The following is a 20,662-nucleotide window of genomic DNA, read 5'->3' as shown; positions in this document are numbered from 1 at the left end:
ATGGAGCAGCTTGGGAGATTCATTCAGTCGGATGCTAAAGGTATGTGACTAGACATATTAGAGAGCTGTACCAAGAAGGGTTTTTTTTATTTTGGTAGGTTTTTTTTCTGGACTGACAACCAAAATGAGAAAATCTGTCTCATTTCTCTTGCAACCTTGTCCGAAACCAGCAGTAGTGTGCATTTTCAAGATATAAGGAAGGGAGAGATGTTTGTCGAAAAAAATCTGTACCCTTACGTAAGAAGTGAAGAAAAGTCTCTAACTATTGGTCCTTTATGCATTTAGAATAAAGGTAACACAGTTTTAACTAGGCAATTATTTCTCTGAATGATACCATATTGTAATGATTTTTAGATTAAGGCAAAGAGGAAATCACAAATCTAGCTAAATTAACTAACCCTTGCAGAGAGGCCACATATAAACCTCCTGAAAAAACTCCTTCCAGGTAAGAGCTTTGGCTGAAGATGAGCCATCTTCTAAAAAGCCATACTTTTTTAGTATGTTCATTAATGAAAATTCAATCACAATTAAACATTAGGAATACAAAAATAGAACTGTTGTACCTTATTTCACACTTTCATCCCTTTCTTCCTCTGCCCAACTGTAATAGTCTCAAGTAAACCAGTCTTATAAAGGGTATATTCTCTTCCTACCACGTATGCCACACTATTAAATATCTTTTTGTTGTTGTTAAAAAACAGAAGTAGGGAAGCATGTAATTGCTGTTAGACACTGATCTAAATAATATCTTTTTAAATATTATTGTCTCACAAACTTTCCTTGATTCACTGTTTTTATGGACTTTAGTAATGATGGAATAAAAGAGCCAATAATCTGTAAATGAAGCACTTTGAAAAGAGACTAGTCCAATTATGACTAGATACAGGAAAGGTCTGACTAAGTTTCCCTCACTTGGATGTTTTGAGAGAGAACATCCTGTTCAAATCCATGCTCAAAAGATCATTCAGCAATAAGAATAAGAAAACCATTGCATTTCCAGGTATCAATTATATTAACTATTGTTATAGCTCTTAAACTTAGTTTTTAAAATGTTTTGACTTGTTTTTTTAAAACATCAAGTTGTAGAAAACATGGGGTAAATGAAAACTAAAACCATTCATCTTTCAAAGTTATGGAACCGGACAAGTACAAACCTAAACTAAGAATAGATTTCCTTTCGAACTTGTAACCTTTCAAGTTCTATCCAGAAACTTTTAATAGTGTAAGAGTGAAATTCCCTATCATATCATTCCATATCATTCCCTTTTTACCCTATTTCTCAGGGCAAGTAGGAAGGACCAGGCCTTTAATGGGATGTTTCTGTAAAAATCAGATGCTTAGCTTTTCACAGTAGGTCACAGCAACCTGTTGTTTCAGATCACTGAGGTAAGTCAAAATCCAATCTTTTCCACAGAAGTGGAACTACTCTTTTATACTAATGTACTTTAAAATTTTTGTACTTAAAATACTGCAAAATAAAGTCTGCTCTCAGGCAGCACTCAGCTCATCTCTTAGCACACAGTTCCTCCATCCTCAGAAGGAAGTTCACTACTTAAAGAATTTAGAAATAAAGAGAACTTTTACCACTGTTTTCTGATATCAAAATTGCGTGATTTCCTTTCTTAAGTGCCATTTAAATGCTAATTTAAGAAAATATTTTCACTTTGTTCCATATTAAGGAATATTGGAAAAGATACGATTGTACTTAATAAAGAAGCTGCTGCCACATTTGGAAAACAGAAGGAAGTATCATCAGGAGTTTGCTTCATCTACTTCATTTCATGGAGTACATAATATTGTTCAAACACAGAGCAAGATTCGCAAAGTGCTGTGGCTGTCAGTAATCGCAGGTTGTCTTGCCATTGTTGTCTGGCAAATCTACAGTCGCTTCATTTATTACTTCAGCTGGCCAACCACAACCACAGTGGTAGTTCAGTATGTGGAAAATGTCAAATTCCCTGCTGTGACTTTTTGCAACTTGAACAGGTAAAAGTTATGTTTGTTGTTTGCTCTTGAGAGGCAACACCTCTTTATCTGAAAGCAGTTAGGCTCTACAACTTCCTTGAACAAATCAGATAAAACAAGGAAAAATATGGCTCTGAGGGTCAAGTCTTCCACACCATCACATAAGATTTAAAAGCAGAGGAAATCAAGGGAGGGAAGTTGTTCTTCTAATCTCCCCCCTCCTTCAGATTAACAATTGCACTACAGATTTTTAGGTTTTGAACCATAAACTGGAGTAGAAAAACACTTCTCTGGTGGTGTTCTGTGTATGAGTGTTGCTTCTACAGCGTAACTAAGGACAGCCATCAGTCACACCCAAGTCAAAAATAAAAGACAAGATTTGCAAATAGAGAGATTCAAATAGAAACCCCATAGAAATGTAGAAATCTTAGGCAAAGTAGATACATTTCTTTTCCTCAGAGGTGCTCAGCCTTTATGGTTTGAGCTTATATCGGTAGGATATGCAGGAAGAAAGCATTTGGTTTGTTTGGAAGTCATGTATCTAAAGAGAAACTTCAAATGTAGAAATCTGTAGTGAAGATAGAGGCAAAGATTCAGATGCAGCCACTCTGAGAATAATGTAATAATATGTAAATGTGAATTTAGGAACAGTTTTAGAAATACAGAAAGTTTACCCACATCATTTCCTCAGGAACTGTGTTTTCATATCTTCTACGTTTTACTGGTAGAATCAGCCAGAAGTCCAAGTCTCAAGTACCTGGAGCCATCCTGCCTCACTACGGCTCCTTCCCATTGCCCTGCGTCAAGCCATCCTTGGCTGTACTGTACAACATACACTGCAGATAGAAGTCCCTCTTGATTACAGAGGGCTGTCTATTATAAAAATGCCTTAGTTCTCATAACTACAGCAGCAGCCTGTTGTAAATAAATAGCTACTGAGCATGGCCGTTGTCCACCTAAGAGACAGTTTGCTGCCACATCTATATGTTGTTCATGCTGTGCTTATCCTTCCCTCCCCTTTTTAGTAACCAGGCTTTTTTGTTGGTAGGACAAAGAGGCACAGATCTACCTTGGTGTTTAGTTTTTGACTCAAATTCAGTTGTGAAGAGTTGTTCCTACTAATCTTCCTCAAGTTGGGGCATTAGGATTTATTACACATACACTGATATGTTTCTAAAAACAGGATTGTATAAAATAACAATTTTAAAGAACATTCATTTGTATTGTTAAAGAGTATTCATTTGTGTTTGTTCTCTTTTCAAGCTTATAACTGTTCTGTAAACCTTTAATTTACTTCAATAAAGGACTTCAATGATGTACATCAGGAAAGTATCTCTAATGCCTTATCATGTTTTTGAGATTTTTCAAGTGGATTCTAGGAGTAAGGATCACCCTTGATTTATACCACTGTGTCAGCAGCCACAAGAGCTCTTGGGGAAGCAGACTGTCTCTACACTGGGGGTGTAGTGCCTTAGTAAAGCAGGTATATGAGATTACTGCGAATGCACTTCAAAATCAATTTTCTAAATGATAGAAGACAGCATCTTTTTAAAGGAACAGCTCTTCCAGCTAGTTTCCCACATGTAAATGCAATTGTTCAAACCTAGTTGCTGGCTTATGCAGACAGTTAATCTATTTGGGATTTTTGAATGGGTTTGGTTTTTTTAATAAACCACACCCAACAGAAATGTTTCCAAGATGACTGACCAGAATAGCCATGAGGAGGTGTCCATTTTCTGTGTTCAAATATAGAAAATACCTCCCTAGAAATAGACACTTGTTTATTCATGTCATAGAGAACCACGTGCAGCATGGTGGGCAAGAATCACTTACAGTTTGCAAGCAGACAACAAAACATGTCAGATTTGGCAAGAGCAGCCTTGAGATCAGTCCTATAACTCTGCAGAAATCTTTCTCCTTCCCACTGACAGGTTTCAAGCTCATGCAGTAAGCAACCTCAAAATAATTTTTTTCATTTGGAACATCATTTCTGGAGTTCTCCAGAAATTTGCTGTGGAAGAAAAATATTCTCAAGAGCTAAATGATTTCCTTCTTGGGAACCAGAACTTCAGCATCAAAGACTTTACAAGGAAAAATGGGTTTTATCTGAACAGCAGCACGTTACTAGAATGTGAATTTTTTGGAAAGCCATGTTACCCACAGGTAAATATGCTTATTTTACTAAAACAGTAGCATGGAGGGGAAGGGGATATATTCTCATCACTCAACTTGAGACAGCTAGCTTTGCCAGCTACTCCCCCTGCTTTCCCTTTACAGCCAGACAATGGAGGAGAAAAGTCCTGCCCTATATCACACTGAGGACCCTGATTCTCCCACTGAATGCAGAGACAGCCTGCTGAACTGAGCTGTAAAATGGGATTTCAGTCTAAACTGGTCTCTGCCTAGTGCCACTTCAGCACAGATAGCAGCCTTTGAGAGCTGTCATACCTCCAGGCTGTATCTAACAACCTTTTCCATAAATAGCCTGTAATGAAGGTCAGTTTGAATGGATTTTTTTTGCATTTACATGATTGTGTATCTTTGTTCTTGAGGTCAAGAACATGGACAGCCAGGGTAACTATATGCAGAGTCCAGAGGAATTCTAAATAATGAGGTGAAAATAGCCCATCTTTGGGAATTTTGGATAACAACCAAAGAATGTAATCATCCCATTTAATGTCGATTCTTCCATAAAGCAATTTCCAATTTAAATAGAAAATGTGAATATGAAAGGTATATTCTTTCAGAATAATCTATAGATATGTGGTAGCTTCTAAAATTAGGCATAGGTGAGTTCTCTTAACTGAAAGACACTAGTGCTAATAAATAAAACTAAAGCAATGAGATGCAGTCATATTAAATGCTGAGGCAGCTTTGGGGAAAAATGCAAATACTGTACTTTTGTATGTAACACGACATTTAGTTTTGAAACAGTCTTCACTAAACATCTACTGGAAGAATTTAAAAAGTTATATTGAAACTATACATTCAAAAACAATGTAATGAGTAAAGAAATACAACAGGACCTCATTAAATTATTCTGAGCAGCTCAGGTATTAATAAACAATGTGAAATTTGTCCTTTATAGTTAATTTTCTATAGAAAGGGAATAAATAATTTTGAATACTGTCATCAGTTACCACTTTTCTGACTGTAATATTTAGCACTGCCTTTGGGGGGAAAAAGCCAAAGCAACCCCAGTAATCCATCTCTTGAATTGTAATTCACTAAGAAAGCTTCAAGTGTTCTTTCTTTCATTTTAGTCTTCCCTATTTTCCTTTATTGAAGGATTTTGAACATGTTTTCACTGAATATGGAAACTGCTTTACTTTTAATCACAATGATCTTCCAGCAAGAAGAGTGAGTTTGTCTGGAAGAGGATTACATTTGCTTTTTGATGTCCAACAGGTACGCGTATCTTAAAGATTATAAACAACAAATTGTGTAATAACTTGTAGATAGACAAGTAGAGGTGTTTTGTTTTGGGTTTAGTTTTGTGTTTGGTTGGTTTTACACAGCCCTTCAGAATTTCATGCACAAAATTCTATATCAAGACTACTTCTGAGTGAGAGGGTAACTTTAAAGGAAAGATCTAATACAGACTGAAAAAGTCAGAATTATTATTGACTCTGTCCCCACCAAAATGGTTCTGAAAGTTGTGAGTGAGCATATTTCTATACATACAGAGTTCACTTACAACTGAAACATGTCATTTGTACAGGCACTTCAGGGTAACATAATTTCATTTTAATAAAAAGCCCAGTAGGAAACATCATATGGTGCCAATTTCTTAGTAATACCGAATTTTAGTAGTAGCAGCAGCAGCAGCTGTAAGTGCTCAATGCCAGCTAAGATCTGGTCCCTGCACTGTAAATAGTCTCTGACATTAGAATTGTCTTTGACCAACAAAAACCAGAAAACTGAGGGAATAACACCTTGTGAGATCAGGGAAGAAAACTAAAATCTTGAGTGATAAGTGATTTAAACATTCACTTTTTTTCCTCTAGGAATTATGAGACAGGAGTGACAGGTTCTGGAGAGAGTAATGCAAAGTTTGCTGAAAAGGGATAGGTAGTTGCAAGCAGAGGAATAAATATTCAACTTATGAGTAAATGTTCATCTATGCCTACTTGCTTTTGAAATTGGGAAATAACAGAATGAATAAAAGACCTGAAAGTTTATAATGCCTGGAAGAAAAAGCAGAGATAATCAACAAAGGAAATCCAAGTCAGTTTGCTTCTGTACTTTTCTGTAAATTGTCAAAAATGTGACTACAGACACAAGACCAAATAGAAAAGCATAGTCCCATTTTAAATACAGCTAAAGCATCAGATGGTAAGCAAAGCCAAAACTCTTTTAAATAATTCTTTTTGTATTAGGAACAATTCACTGATGAACCTGCTCTTGGTCATACTGATGCCGGTATAACCTTTGTTATCCATTCACCCAAAGAGCTTCCACGCTTTGATGGTTTAGGTTTATTAACACCAGTCGGCATGCATGCACAGGTTGCAATCCGCCAGTTGAAGGTAAGGACTTTGTCCGTTAAGGGGAAATACTGGTCTTTACTCTCTCTAATTATCTTCTGAAGTGTGACAATGAATTAGATATTTTTAAGTTAAAATATTCATCACGCCAAAGTGACTTCTAAAAAGAACATTTCCTCCAGACATGAAGAAAGTTGCTGCTATTTTTGGAGGGGGTGTCACTGGTCTTCATAACCTGTATCTATTAATGTCTTTCCTTCCTAACATCTTACAGTCTTGCTGGCATATAATGATACAAGGACACCACAGCATTTCCCCATGAACACATTCTGTTATGATTAAGGTTGTCTTGAATTCCTGGTAGAATCCAAGTGGAGGGGACTACGCTTCTGCACGAGGGTCTCTGATCAAGCCCTAATTTTGCTGTGAGAGAGGAGATGATTTTATAACCCCAAAAGCACAAACTGTAATTGCCTCTATTTAAATCACAATGTTACTGCTTCTGTCCTCAAACAGGCTTCCTTCAGCACTTGAAAATGTGAGAAAACATCTAAATTTAAAACAGAGACATTATATATATATATATATATATATATATATATATATATAAAATCTTCTGTTATTATTACCCTACAGTCAATTATCCAAGAATACCCCTGGGGAGAGTGCAAGCCTGATATAAAGCTTCAGTACCACAAGATTTATAGTACTAATGGATGTTTGCGGGAATGCAAAGCCCGGTACATACAGGACTGGTGTGGCTGTTTGCCATTCGTTCTTCCAGGTATTTCTCAGGAATATCATCATGTCATACACTGATCATGTTGCTAGGACACCTCACCTGTTTTTGAACAGCAAAGGAGATGGGGCACATGTTTGAGGGATATCTACAGCTGGGACTAATTAATTTTTTTTATTTTTTTTTTTCTTAATTCAGAGAAAAGAAGATATTTGGTCAGTTCTAGACCTATCATCTGGGTCATTGGCTATTCTTAAGATCCAGACCAAAAAAAATTGAAAGAAAAGATTATGCCTCAGGGTTGTCAGACAAGTCTGTAGGCTTCAACCTGACTTCCTAAAGAGCTGGTACTAAATCCATAAATTTTCATAGATTTTCACATGTACCGTAGAAAATCTACTTTACAAGTGTTTAGCAGCCACAGCAGAACTGATTGCTTGAAAACAGAAACTGAGGTCCTCCACATGGACAATGGAAAGAGACTGGCACCAGAAGAGGTCTCTGCAAAAAAACCAAAAAGCTGCATGGAACCATCTAATCAGCCTGAAATGCAGAGTACAGGTGTATGCTATAATATTCCCCTCAAAAATCCAGACATCTTAATCACTCTAGAAATGTAAAGCAGTAACACTGAGTCCTGATCACTCTCCTCCCTCCCACCTTTTCAGCATTAAAATTAATTATAATATTGTCACCTCCCTCTGAAGCAAGAGCTGGAACCCAAATCTCTGCTCTCACAGCTCTTTTTTCACTATTAGTGGGCAAGAAAGCCACTGTCACACCTATCCTTTCTGCATCAAGTATCCCCAAGCAAAGTAGAATGTTTTCACTAAGGGAGCAATCTCTAGCCTTTGTTTGACAACCTTTTGGAAAGGAGTTTGGCAACATCCTGGAAACTCTCATGGAAAGGGGTTTGAGAAGGAAATTAAGTCTAGATCTCCCATCCTCCAGGCGAGAGCTTTATACTTTGACAGCTAGAGGGCAACACCTTCTCTAACTGTGTGATAAACTACTGAGTAATATTTCCATGCAAGGGAAGAATTAGGGTGAAACGGAGACCATCTGAAATCTGGAAGTTTTGCTGTTAGCTCAGGGTGCTATCACATACACCTTAGGTCTCCAAACACCTCCTGCATGAAGTTCAAAACTTTTGCTGAAACACATGGGGTGTAATTATATATCTTGTCTACCCTACTTTGTTTTTTCATTTCCACTAGGAAAAACAGAAATTCATGGCTTTAGCAGGCTAACACAGAGCGAGCCACAATCTTAAAGGCAGTTCTAGCTAGCACACATAATAAAGATGCTTGCTCCAACAGCAAGCCTCCTGGTTTGATCTGTTGTCCCTTTTCACTACGTACCCCTTTTGGTGTTGGTAACCACACTGTGCCCAACTGAATTGATTTCTCCATTGTATAATGACAAACTTGAAGGGGTGAGCAGGCTTTGATGACATTACATTTTAGTTTAGTACAAATAGAGCTAAGGGTTAGATCATTAATTGAAGTTCCTAAAGTGTGTTGTTTATTTTTAAGGAAATGGAATAGAATGTGATTTGCTGAAGTTTTACAACTGTGTTTATCCAGCAGTCTGTAAGTAATAACTTCATATTCGTATTTTCCAAGCCAATTCCAAATAGTAGACAATATCTATCAATTAAAATAAAATACTGAAAGTAGTGCTGAAACAGAGTATACCCCAGTTCATTTAATATTCTGAAAATAGAGACCAGAGCATTAAATGCCAATTTAAAACAAAACCAAAAACACAACAACAACAAAAAAATCATTTTAGTAATCAGAAATGGTTTAAAATGGAAAAATATTCAATTAATCTGTTTTCATATATCAAGCCTCTGGCTTGCATTTTTGTCTCTTCATGGTATCAATCATCTTTCAAGCTACAATGTATTTTTTTTGTTTGAGTCAGAGAAGTGAACAACACAGTAATAACAGGTTTGTTAACTGATAGAAAGTATAATTCAAAAATCATTGGACTTCAAGGTTTTATCTTTCAAAAGTAAAATGAATTATATGTTTTCAAAGTGCTCCAAATGCAATTCATTTCCATAAGCAAATCATCTGCACACTGTAGATATGAAATTTGTAAGTCACTACAACTGACTTTCTGGAAAATACTACAAACGGTAATCTGAGAAGTATCTTTTTTAATTGTATTGGATTCCGTTATGTAACATGAGTCACTTCCTAACAGAATGGATGATTAAGGTACCAAGTAGATTAAGAAGTTGGGGGGGGCCTGTGTGGGGATTTATTTCTGTTTTGATTAGGTGTGTATAACATCAAGGCAAGATCTACTACTATGAAATAATGACTATTTCTTTTTCCTGGGGCTCTTGAAATAGATTCCACACTCTTATATAATCATGATCTTTGATAGCTTGTCATGGTGTAAATACATATTTTATTTGATGGATATTCTGTGACCAGGTTTCAAAGAAACCACTGAGCAACAAACAAAAATGACCCCCAATTCCTATCAAGGATGGATAGTATTCAGAGCTGGACCCCAGAAAAAACTGGCATCGTAAACCTGGCTTGTAGGCGTTTGGTCCCCAGGACCCCAAGTTAGGTGCTAAGTCTTCACAGGAGAGGTTAGACATCTGGTAACAAAACCTCAAATGAGAGCACACTCCTCCAGTATCTGTGGGACCTACTATTGGTGACAGCATTTATTTTGGGGACTCTAAAGGCCAGCTATCCAGACTGAAATCCACAACCCCAGCATCCCTGGAGAGTTCCTCAAATCCTCAGCTAACAGGCTGAGATATCTATTTCCCTGCGGTTTGCAAAAGTGAGAAGCCCACACTCAGAGGGAACAGACACAATGACCACCACTGCACCAGGACAAACAGACCATCAGAAGCAGGAGGTTATGGTATTCATCTCAGAGTAGCAGATGGCTTCAGGTGATGGCTTATGCTTCAGGAAATATTTATGCCTTACCATTTTTCTTCCACATGAGTTTTCTCCAGTTTTCCAGATTTCTATGGCTCTTTCTTTCTGTTAGAACATCAGAGGAATGGCTACTTTCATGAGCAGTCACACCTGCAGAATTTTATGACTTCTCTTTGGTATTTGAAGAAATAAAGCTGTCCCTAAACCCTTTTAGCTGTCATAAGCCCAACCACCAAATGGCAGGCAGGGGTTAAGGTAAACCAAATTTAGCTTACCGAGATTTTTACGTAGTTATCAGATGATAGCAAGCTACAACTGGCATTGCTCTGGCAGCTGTTTCTATGCACTGAAATGAGCTAGGCAGACATCAAGGCATCAAGACCAAGGATTATATACCTAAATATGTAATCAGATAGCTAGCAAAGAACACTGAAAAGTCTTCTGTTGTCCTACTGTTTAACTGTGGATGAGAAATAAGCATATAAAGTTCTAATGAAGGCAGAAAGACTTACAAAGGCTGGATTTCTTTGGAAAAAGTGACCAAAGAAACCCCTCAACTCCTATTACTGTTCACCAGTTTGCCAAGTAACAAATACATATTTGTTCCTTCAAACTTAGTAAGTATCTGCTTTTCTTGGGATAACAAACATTTATCAAAGTCAGTTAAAAGTAATTTCATGTTTCTAAAAAAGTTTTAAACGGTGTGCTTTTTAAGGAATATTATGTAAATTCCCTCTCCTGAAATTTCAGATGATATAGAGATAAAAGGATTATGTACAGTAGGAACCCACAATTCCACGTGCCCTGCTCCATGTGAAGAAACAGATTACCCTACCACTGTCACCTATTCAAGTTTTGGAGGACAAAAAGCCATAAAATACTTATCTGCAAAATTGAAGAAAAGCCCAGAATACATCAGGTAATCCTGCTTAACACCTTGTCCAATAAAGAAATTATTGGTTGATTGTAATTGATAAGACTAAAGAACATACGATGTAAATAAGATCTTTTAAAAATATTCTTATGCATGGTATTAATAATGTTGTCTGTGAGATAAAATAATCTGACAAAATTTGTTAACATTTATACCTATGCATATATATAAAAAATATACTTAGATACATCTAAGACTTGTGGATAAGATAAAATAGATACTGCAATTAAAAAGTAACATTCTCAATTACCTTCCGTGTCATTGATCTTTTATAATGAAGGGTTTTTTAATCACTTTTGCCATTAAGAATAAAGAAAGGGCAGGGTTATCCACAATCCACATAGTCAATCCATCCAATAGGGAAGATAAATCTTCACCCTTCCACAGCTGAAGTCAATGAACAATTTAAATAGAAGCTACATAAAGTTGTTCTATTCTCTCAACACCTTCCCAAAGGAAGCTTCATAAGCACTAAAGAGCTAGGTTTTATTGCAGCAGTAAAGTCACAAGTGTAACAGTCTTTCTATTGTTAGTATAATTCACTAATACTATTTATATTATAAAAGTTATTTAGAAAATATTTGGTAGAATATTAATTCTCATAAGGTAGCAGAAGAGTGAAATAACATGGTCCTATCTGTGCGACTGAAAATGCTAGACAGCAAAAGAAAGTAAGCCTATAACCAAAAGAAGAGACCTTCTATCATGAAAACATGTCTCTACAGTATTGTCTACACCTATTATCCAGGAAGTGGTGGTAGAATTTATGCATAGAGCTGTGTTGCTCAGTAGTAGCACTGAGCTGACATCTGCATACTTTTAAATTCATAGAAGAGAGATCATGTATGCTTATGCTTTAATAGAGCATATGTGCCTTGCTGTTACAATAAATTGATGCCAGATTTCATTGCAAACACAAGCATTATACATCCAAAAATAGAATGATTTCCAGATTTTTTGCTAGAAAGATATAATCTAGTTAAAGAGCATTTTAAACAGTTTTATAGACTGAATTGCCTCTTACTCACAGACATAGATGTCAGCAGTACAAGTAAGTATTGACAGGTGCTGCATGAACTTAAGGTATTCACAACAAAATATGTTTATAAAGAACTGTAGAAAATTTGGCTAATTAAATGTTTCAGTGACTTCAGTTTTCTCACTCTTGAAGCCATCAGTCTGCAATGTTTGCATATGTTTATTTGTGAAAAGAAACTCTGTGAATCGTAGAATAGTTTGGATTGGAAGGGACCTTTAAAGGTTTTCTAGTCCAGCCCCCCGTGCAATGAGCAGGAACATCTTCAACTAGATTATGTTGCTCAAAGCCCCATACAGCCTGACCTTGAATGTTTCCGGGGATAGGGCATCTACCACCTCTCTGGGCAACCTGTTCCAGTGTTTCACCACCCCCATCATAAAAAATTTTCTCCTTATACCTAAGTCTGAATCAACCCTCTTTCAGTTTAAAAGCCATTACCTCTCATCCTATCACTACAGGCCCTGTTAAAAAGTCTGTCCCCAAAGGAGATTATGAAAATTAAATCTGTTGTTATATGCTAAAGATATTAATCCTTTGAGGACATTTTATCTTTGTTGATTATTTTATTGTCTGTAAACATCATGCACAACCCAGTAATTATTTAATTAAGCAAGTGAAAATACAGAACATTCCCCTGTTACCAAGACTTAACCAATAGGAATCCTACCCACATATTAACGGGTGCATACTCTGAACTATACAACGTAGAGATCTATTGATTGCTGAAGATGTAAGAAGGGAAAAGTTAAACATTTATTGGATAGTTCTGCTAGCAACTCCATGACAATGGTAGAAAGTCTTATTAATAAGATTATTTTTATTACTCAGTGCTACCTGAAATTTAGAATTATCACCTGAAGAGATAGAAGTGATTATTTTGTATAGCAAACACTATTTTCATGAATATTGTTAATGAGCTCGTTATTGCTGTCAACCCAAAAATCTACTGTTGGTTACATTCCTGAAGAATAATTGCTACTTTTATTCTTAAAAGGTCAAAGCATTATGTGTGCAATCAGTTTTTGTGTCTCTTTTATCCCACATCCATTATGTTAATATTCCGTTTAGGAGTTAAGCAGAATCTCTCTGTAGACATGATAACAAAAAGATGAGGTCTTTACTCACACTGAATCATTCTGCAGGTCTTGCTCCAACTGAAATTTACCTACTCTTCTGCTTTTACAGCAGGTAAGAACAAAATTAGGTAAGCAAGGCTAGTAGAAGAGGGTAGAAACACACATCTGAGTATAGGACAAGGGCTCTTCTGCACAAACATGCTAATTGAAATAAGCATATTTAACTAAATTTGCAGTTGCATATAACCAAGAGTGGTAGACTACGCTTCCAAGCACTGTATCCACTGTAGGTCAGGATGTCTGACACTTCCACCCAAGCTTATCCGTGACCCTTAGCAAGCATGAGTCTATCTCACAGTATAGATCTAGAGTTACTTTTTAAACACAGCATGAAAATCCACTCCTCCAATAAGCTCCTGTTATAACCATGGTTATTAGGACACCTTTTTTTTTTCCTTCAGTCATCTAATTAATTTTGCTAACACTCATCTAATTGTTCTTTAAAGGACATCACCACTCTCTCTGAACTCGGTCCATGCTGATAAATGTTGGTAAAAATGAACAACACTCCTGATGGTCTCAAGTAATATTGTATGTATTTGTCATTAGGCAGAACCTTGTGCGTATTGACATTAAATATCATGATCTGAGCTACAAAATAACACAGCAGCAGAAGGCCTTGACTATATCTGAGTTGCTTGGTAAGTGAATGTTTAATATTTATTTATTGCTGATTAATAATTAATATAAAAAGAAAAAACACACACACAAACCAACCCAGTTTTTTATTCTCTCCCCTCCCAAGTCATAGCCTATGTGGGCTTCTAAACAAAAAGCAGTATCTTTTATATTATAATGATAATAAGCATGTCTGCCTCATGGTCATCTTTGATACTGTTTCCTGTCATTCCCTTGAAGAACCTGAAGTTTGGACAGCAGCTGAGAGTAACAGTTAAGTTTGGCACTAATTCATTTCTGTATCACACACAGGACTGTAAGAATAGTGAAGCTAATGGGATTTTGGAGGGGAGAAGAAGCAAGAAAACAGTTAAAAAGGCATACAAGCAGAAAGTATTTTAAATATCTCCTTCACAGTAGGATGTGTTGTGTTGTACTTGCTTTATTTAGAATTTTAAGAAACACATTAGTCTTCTCCAATAAACATTCTTAAGAATATTAATTCTGTTTTCTTAAAGTGATGGATTATATATATTGAATTTATTTAACACTTGAACCCAGCAGGGTTTTGTCTGCTTGCTAGACTAAACCAAGTGCTTGGGATGACATATGTTTATTTCCTTCTATTACAGCTGATGTAGGTGGCCAGCTTGGATTGTTTTGTGGTGCCAGTATGATTACAATCATAGAACTGCTCGAGTATATTTTTACTAACTTTTGCTGGATGTGCATCTTTCTTCTATTGAAAGCTCCTGAAATGCCTCAATGGAACAATCCATCCCAGAACCAACCAACACGCAAAGAAAAAAAGAAGGGGATACAAGAGTGTTAGTGGCTTGCAGAAGCACAAAACTGATTGTTTCCTTTCCTTTTTAAGTTACAAAGGAGACAGTAGTATTTTGCATTACTCCCTTCCCTGCATTCTTTATTCTTCCTGCTTCTTTTATTGCCTAGAACTATTTAACTGTGCTAAGTAACTTAAAAAAAAAAAATGAACTTCAGAATGTCTCCTTTCTCATGTAAAGAAAAATGTAATCTTCACCTAAAATTTTAAATTACCACCTTTTTTTTTTTTTAATAACATAGTAAGTGGTACTGACATACAGTGTAACGCAGCATTTCTGATCCAGCTTTTATCTTCTGTATTTTGAGTGAGAAGTAATACGCATGTCAAATTAACACACAGGTTTAACCACCATAAAGACAGAGCATTGCTGAAAAAGCAGATTCCTTATTAACAACAAAGCCTTTGCTAGTAGGTTACCACTGTTACATGTTCCAATGAAGAATATCATAGCTTTGCCTATCAGAATTAGGATAACATCAACTTCTACAGTGTATTATCTGAAATGCATCCAAAAAAAAAATCTCATTAATCTACCAATTACTATAGAGAACTATAGGGCATCTGAGTGGATGGTAAGTGGTACACATAGGCTAAATTCAGCATCTGATGTCATGAGAGATGATAATAAAGACTAAAGGCTTCATCTATGTCTTACTAAGAATCAGTAAGAATTTTTTCAGCTTTGGTGCTGAATCAGGCTTCCTGGATGTTTATTTCTTTAAAAGTGTTCAGAAAAAATTCTGCACTTTCCTACATCTAAGTGGGCCTATGAAGCAATAGTGGTTTAGAGTCTTATGTTTTTACAGATGACTTTTGTTGTGATTAAATAAACTTCCAAAAAGGTGTAGCGTAAATAGACACCTCTCACACACACGAGCTCATAGAACAAGAAGCGTGCACCGGAGAGGGGGCGCTGTGTTCTTTTTAAGTATAATATCTTGGTAAACAGCATAATCATTTTAAAATGTTCGAGTTAATAGGATAGGTTCATTTCTCTTTATACAATGAAATTATACAGCGTTATCTTTAATACAATTCTTTCTCTGGAATAGGTCTCTGACTACAGCTCTAAACAAATCCATGCTTATCCAAGTCTCCTGACAGAGTCTATCAATCAGAGCTTTTGATGCATTTGGAGGTGCCAAACAGAGCCTGGATGGAGATCCTTTAGGAGAGGCAGACAAAAGAAGAGTGTTGTAAAAGATGCATCCAAGACTAATTTTAAGACTACATGATAAAGGATTATTCTGATTTGAAGCACTGGCTTCTACTCAGTTAATGATACATAATCGTAATAGATAACTGTTCATTTGAAAACTTCCAGACCATTGTCCAGACTTCAGACTAGCACTGCATAGACTTTGCTAATCAAAACATTTTTACATTAGAAAGCTTACAAAGGCTACATTATACTAGTCTGTGCCCTAGGCTCTGCAACCCTCAGGCTGCCCAGGAGCAAGGTTCTGTGATCTTAAGTAATGTCAATGCTGTACCTGAAACTCCAGGTGAGCAATCAGCCATAGTCATGCTCTATAATTCACACTGTTCTTCCCTACCAGTCACTTAAATTCAGCGACTAATAATAAATTAGTTTCTACAAAAAAAGTAGTAAGTGTACTTAATAAGCATCCAAGTCCTTAAGGTTAGATGGAAATAAATGAAAATGCTACCCCTTTGGCCATCATTTGCAACAGCTTCCCTTTAACATAAGCCCTAGGGTAAGCAATTCTGGGAATACATTAAATGTTCCTGCTTTCCAGAAAGAGATGCCTTGATTTTACTCCTCAGTAACTGCAGGCTTGAGAGACCTTAAGGTTAACTTACAGATATTTGCTCTGTTCTTTTTTGTTGGTCATTTCTGCTGGGACATCCCTCCCCTCACTATTACCAAGCACATGCACACTAGAACAGCAGCTGTACAAAAAGGTCTATCTAACCCCACTGCCTGAGGTGTGTATTTGCCAATGCAGAGGAAGAATGGAATACTGCAATATTTCTTTGAAGATTTCTCTTCGCCTCAAACAGTTTGTAGCTGTGAAATTATTGATTCAGGAGAAATTATGGTTTTGGAAGTAGGAATCAGGTATTATCTGGCTTCTGGATAAAAAGAAAAGCAGGGGAAAGATTAAACATAGTGATCTAGCACACTGCATGTCAGAGATCAAAGTGTTTATAGCTATCAATTACAGTGATTTATTTTTGTTTGCTTCTATTAATAAGGGCTAAATAAAATTAGTATTTTAAGGAATAAACAACAGAAAACTAGTATTGTTTCTGCTGTGCTGAAAGTTCAAGGGAAACGAAGCCCAGAACATGCTAAAGAATCAGCAAAAAATGCCAGTTCTCGGAAAGGGACAGTGCTTGCATCTTCACTTAGTTTAACAAGACTTTTAAAACTACTTTTGCTTACTCCACTGACTTTGGACAAGGGCAGCTGAAATCACTGCTTGGTTACAGATTCTTCTAACATATATGGCAGAAGGAGCTCTGAAGAAAACACAAAGACTGGTGTTTTGCCCAAGGTCAAAAGTCACAGATTCGGATGGGGTTTTTTGGTTTTTTTTTCAGCAATGGCTTGTGATGAGGTTATAAAAAGCAATTGATTCCCCAGCACAGCTAAATATAGCAAACGTGCTATGCAGCAAAGAAGGAGGTGTTTTTGATATATGACTACTGTTCTATTAAGACAGCAGAATTTTAAAAAGATTTAAGAAAATATTAGGCTTCACTGGATAGGTAAAGATGATGTATCTATAAGGCCAGCAGAAGCAAGGTATTTTAAGAGTTTGATCAGATCTTCCCACAATTTATCATTACTTTGCTGCTTATTTGTACGTTTTTCCTTTTCACAAGTGCACATCCATGCTTCAAATACAGCTGTCAGCAAGCTTTTCCTGCTAATTGTTTGATTCTAAAACGTTGATCCTAACAATGAAATTAGTGACATGATTGGGAAAGCCCCCTGGGCTCCTTCCAAATCCTTGCCTGATGTGCACAAAGAGATGCAACACAGAATTTTGTAGCTAGAAACACATCAGCTTGAAGATGACACCCTGCAACTGGCCCAAAGTACTAAGTGTTGCACAACAAATAAAATAAAAATGGGACATATTTTAAAATGCATTCTGCAGGAATCATCAAACTTTGTTTAACTTTGTTTATTCTCTGCAGAGAATATAATGCTGTTGCATACAACAACAATTTTCTGAAGACCAGAGGAAAGCAATTGGGTGGTGTGGATAATGACCTGCATTTGGTTGCTCTGGATTTTATGTCCATGGAGTACTGTTGCATTCTCTTATGCATTGCATTCATTTTCACACCCTTGAGCAGCGGATCAGTGTATCAAAGTAGCTCCTGGTACAAGGAAGACAGCTTTATAATCTATCAGACAGAGAACATGCCATGATAGACTGAGGTGGGGTAAGGTTGGAGATTGTTAAAGATCTTCTGATCTTTTGACAAGTTTCTTTAGCTCATTTCCTTCTTCTAACTAAAATAATTCACAAGACTACTATTGCAATATATGGGGCAGACATCTCTAATTAGTGCCAGAAAGTAAGGGTTTACTCGAGAAGAAATTCCAATTTTAGCCAAAGAGCTCAGGAAACATGCCTGGTACTTGCTTATTTGGCAAAGCCAAATGAACACAGAATGGCCTGTACAGAGAAGGATTTGGATCAGGGTTTTGTGCAATACATTAATTCACTGCAGCGTCTCACCAGTAGATGCCCCACTCAGCTTGTGAACAGAAGCCTAAGGTTTCTCATATGTGTGGAACCGATTTCTTGGTATCTATTATGGAATTACTCAGTATAATTTAAATCAGATTATTTCCCTCTGATTAATGATGTATGAGCTGGGAAAATATTTCAAAGAAGTTGCTGGCAAACCTGATGTTACTTAGTCTGAACTAAGTGACAGTGTCTTTGCTGCACAATGTTTAGAATAATTACTGAGGTAAACAAACAAACAAAAATATACAGCCATCCCCATTCTGCATCAAAATAAGATGATCAAAGTATCTGTTTCTTAAGGAGTTTATAGAAGCCAGATGATCTACTGTTGCTTAAGGTAAAATAAGAATCTCCTTAATCCTCACCAACTATTTAAACTGAAACTATAAAGGAAAAAAAAAAAAAGTAATTTCCCTATACAATTACTCAAGTTTGAAGCTAGTTCGTTGTGTCTACCCTCTATCCCCCAATACAAACGTTTGCAGTGTGTGTAAAGATGGTGCTGGCAAAACTTCAGGAAAGCAGCCTTCCTCACCCAAGTACCCCATGGCAGCGTTATGCAGCCCCTTGGCTTCTTACAGCTCCTTTCTACTTTAGCACTGCTCTGGGGTTGCTCTGTATTTTGGAAATCCAAGAATTATCATGCAATTCTAAAAAAATCCCAGTCCAAGATAAACCATAAATGTTCACTCATACTGCCTGTCAAAGCACACAGCATTTTAGAAGCATATATCCCTTATCACACTATGAACATTAGTACATCGTCACCATAATTGTATCCCAAGTTAAATGCTTTCTCCCCAACCTTATACTATAGTAATTACTGCAATGTTGAAACACAACTAGGTTATAAGTGATAAACTCCATATGAATGGGGAACTGTTGTAGGTACAGGGCTAGCATCACTTCTTGTTGATGTTGCTTATGATCATCCCAGTTCTGTTAAACATCTTGCCCTGTAAGTCCCTTTATCTGCCAGAAGCTCACTCTGCTAACTGCTCACTAGAAGTGAAGTCACCACAGGAAGGGAATCTTCTTTAGAAGAGAAAAAATCCCAAATGGCCCTTCCTACTACACACACACACACACACGCCTTGGAAAATTTAGTAATACTTCCAGTACACTTTAGGGTTCTTGATGAAAAGGTTTGTACTCCACATTACAATCATTAGTATTTCTGCTTACTTTGTGACACTTTCAAAGCCACTCTCAACCTAGCCAGTTTTAAAAGGATGAACACCTAGATTAACACAGGGCTCAAACTAAGCACAGCATTGTGTTCCCTTACCTACTTCTACCTATTTAAGACTTGACAAATAGGCATTCAAGGCAGGATTGATGATTATATGTTTGACCATTGCTGATGTATCTATCGCATACTTAAAGGCTTCATTTTACACAGCAGATCAACTGAAAATAAGAAGGAAAACTTCTGTACACAAGCTGTGAAAAATGTGGGCTGCTCAGGGCTGCACATGTGCCATTGAAAATGCAGTAACTGTTCATTAAAAATCAAAATTTTTTTCTGGTGTTGTTCAACTCAACCCATATGCCTCCCACAACAATGACTCAATTCTTAATGCAGTTTCCATAACTGATATTCCCAATGACTTTAGCTAAAAATTTTAGTATAATCTCTTTTCCTGGGGTAATCAATAGGTCTATGTGCAGAAGCTGCCAAAAAAAACATATTTAAAGCCTGCTATGACTTCTGGCTAATGGGACTAGCCCTGGTGCCCTGGAATATTTTCCTGTTGGTCACTTGGCCTGCCACGTTTGTAACCCTAAATGAACCCTTAATTTTTCTAGCCACCATCTGTAGGTCTAATATTATTTGTTACAGACTTGATCTAGAGTTCAGAGGAAATTTTCCAACACAAAAATGCCAAACACCTTCAGACCATGCCCATGTAAACTTACACTTCACTCACAGATTGTGCATGCTCTATGCTGGAAGTGTTACATCACATTTTGATCTTTTCCTGCAGGCTGAACAAATGGAATTTTGGGGGGTTGTTTTAGTTCAAGCTTCTGAGCAATGTATGAATAAAAATGGCAAACAATGTCCCATGTGAAACAAACCAGATATGAGAAAAAAAACAAACTATTTAACTGAAGAGCCATCACAACATGTCTGGTTTAAGACTAATTGTAAGAAGCTGTTCATTGTTGAAACATGAAAACCTAGCAGAGTAACAATTGTGAAGGGAGACATGATATGCACCTGGTCTGTGAAGGAGCA

At 36.7% G+C, this 20,662-nt stretch overlaps 1 protein-coding gene across 1 annotated transcript; it reads left to right on the top strand.

The window, feature by feature from the left end:
* ASIC5 (acid sensing ion channel subunit family member 5) lies at positions 1-14,668 on the top strand. The gene is made up of 10 exons (XM_026848092.1): positions 1-40; positions 1,680-1,986; positions 3,897-4,128; positions 5,254-5,373; positions 6,345-6,494; positions 7,089-7,236; positions 8,727-8,783; positions 10,860-11,028; positions 13,768-13,859; positions 14,469-14,668. The coding sequence occupies exons 1-10, from the start codon at positions 1-3 to the stop codon at positions 14,666-14,668; spliced, it is 1,515 nt and encodes a 504-aa protein (XP_026703893.1).
* Positions 14,669-20,662: the final 5,994 nt, after the last annotated feature.

This window comes from Athene cunicularia, assembly GCF_003259725.1.
Source record: "Athene cunicularia isolate RWA chromosome 4 unlocalized genomic scaffold, athCun1 chr4_part2, whole genome shotgun sequence".
In the NCBI taxonomy this organism is placed as follows: Eukaryota; Metazoa; Chordata; class Aves; order Strigiformes; family Strigidae; genus Athene; species Athene cunicularia.
Note: the sequence above shows the minus strand (reverse complement) of the source record. Positions and strands in the feature narration are given on the sequence as shown.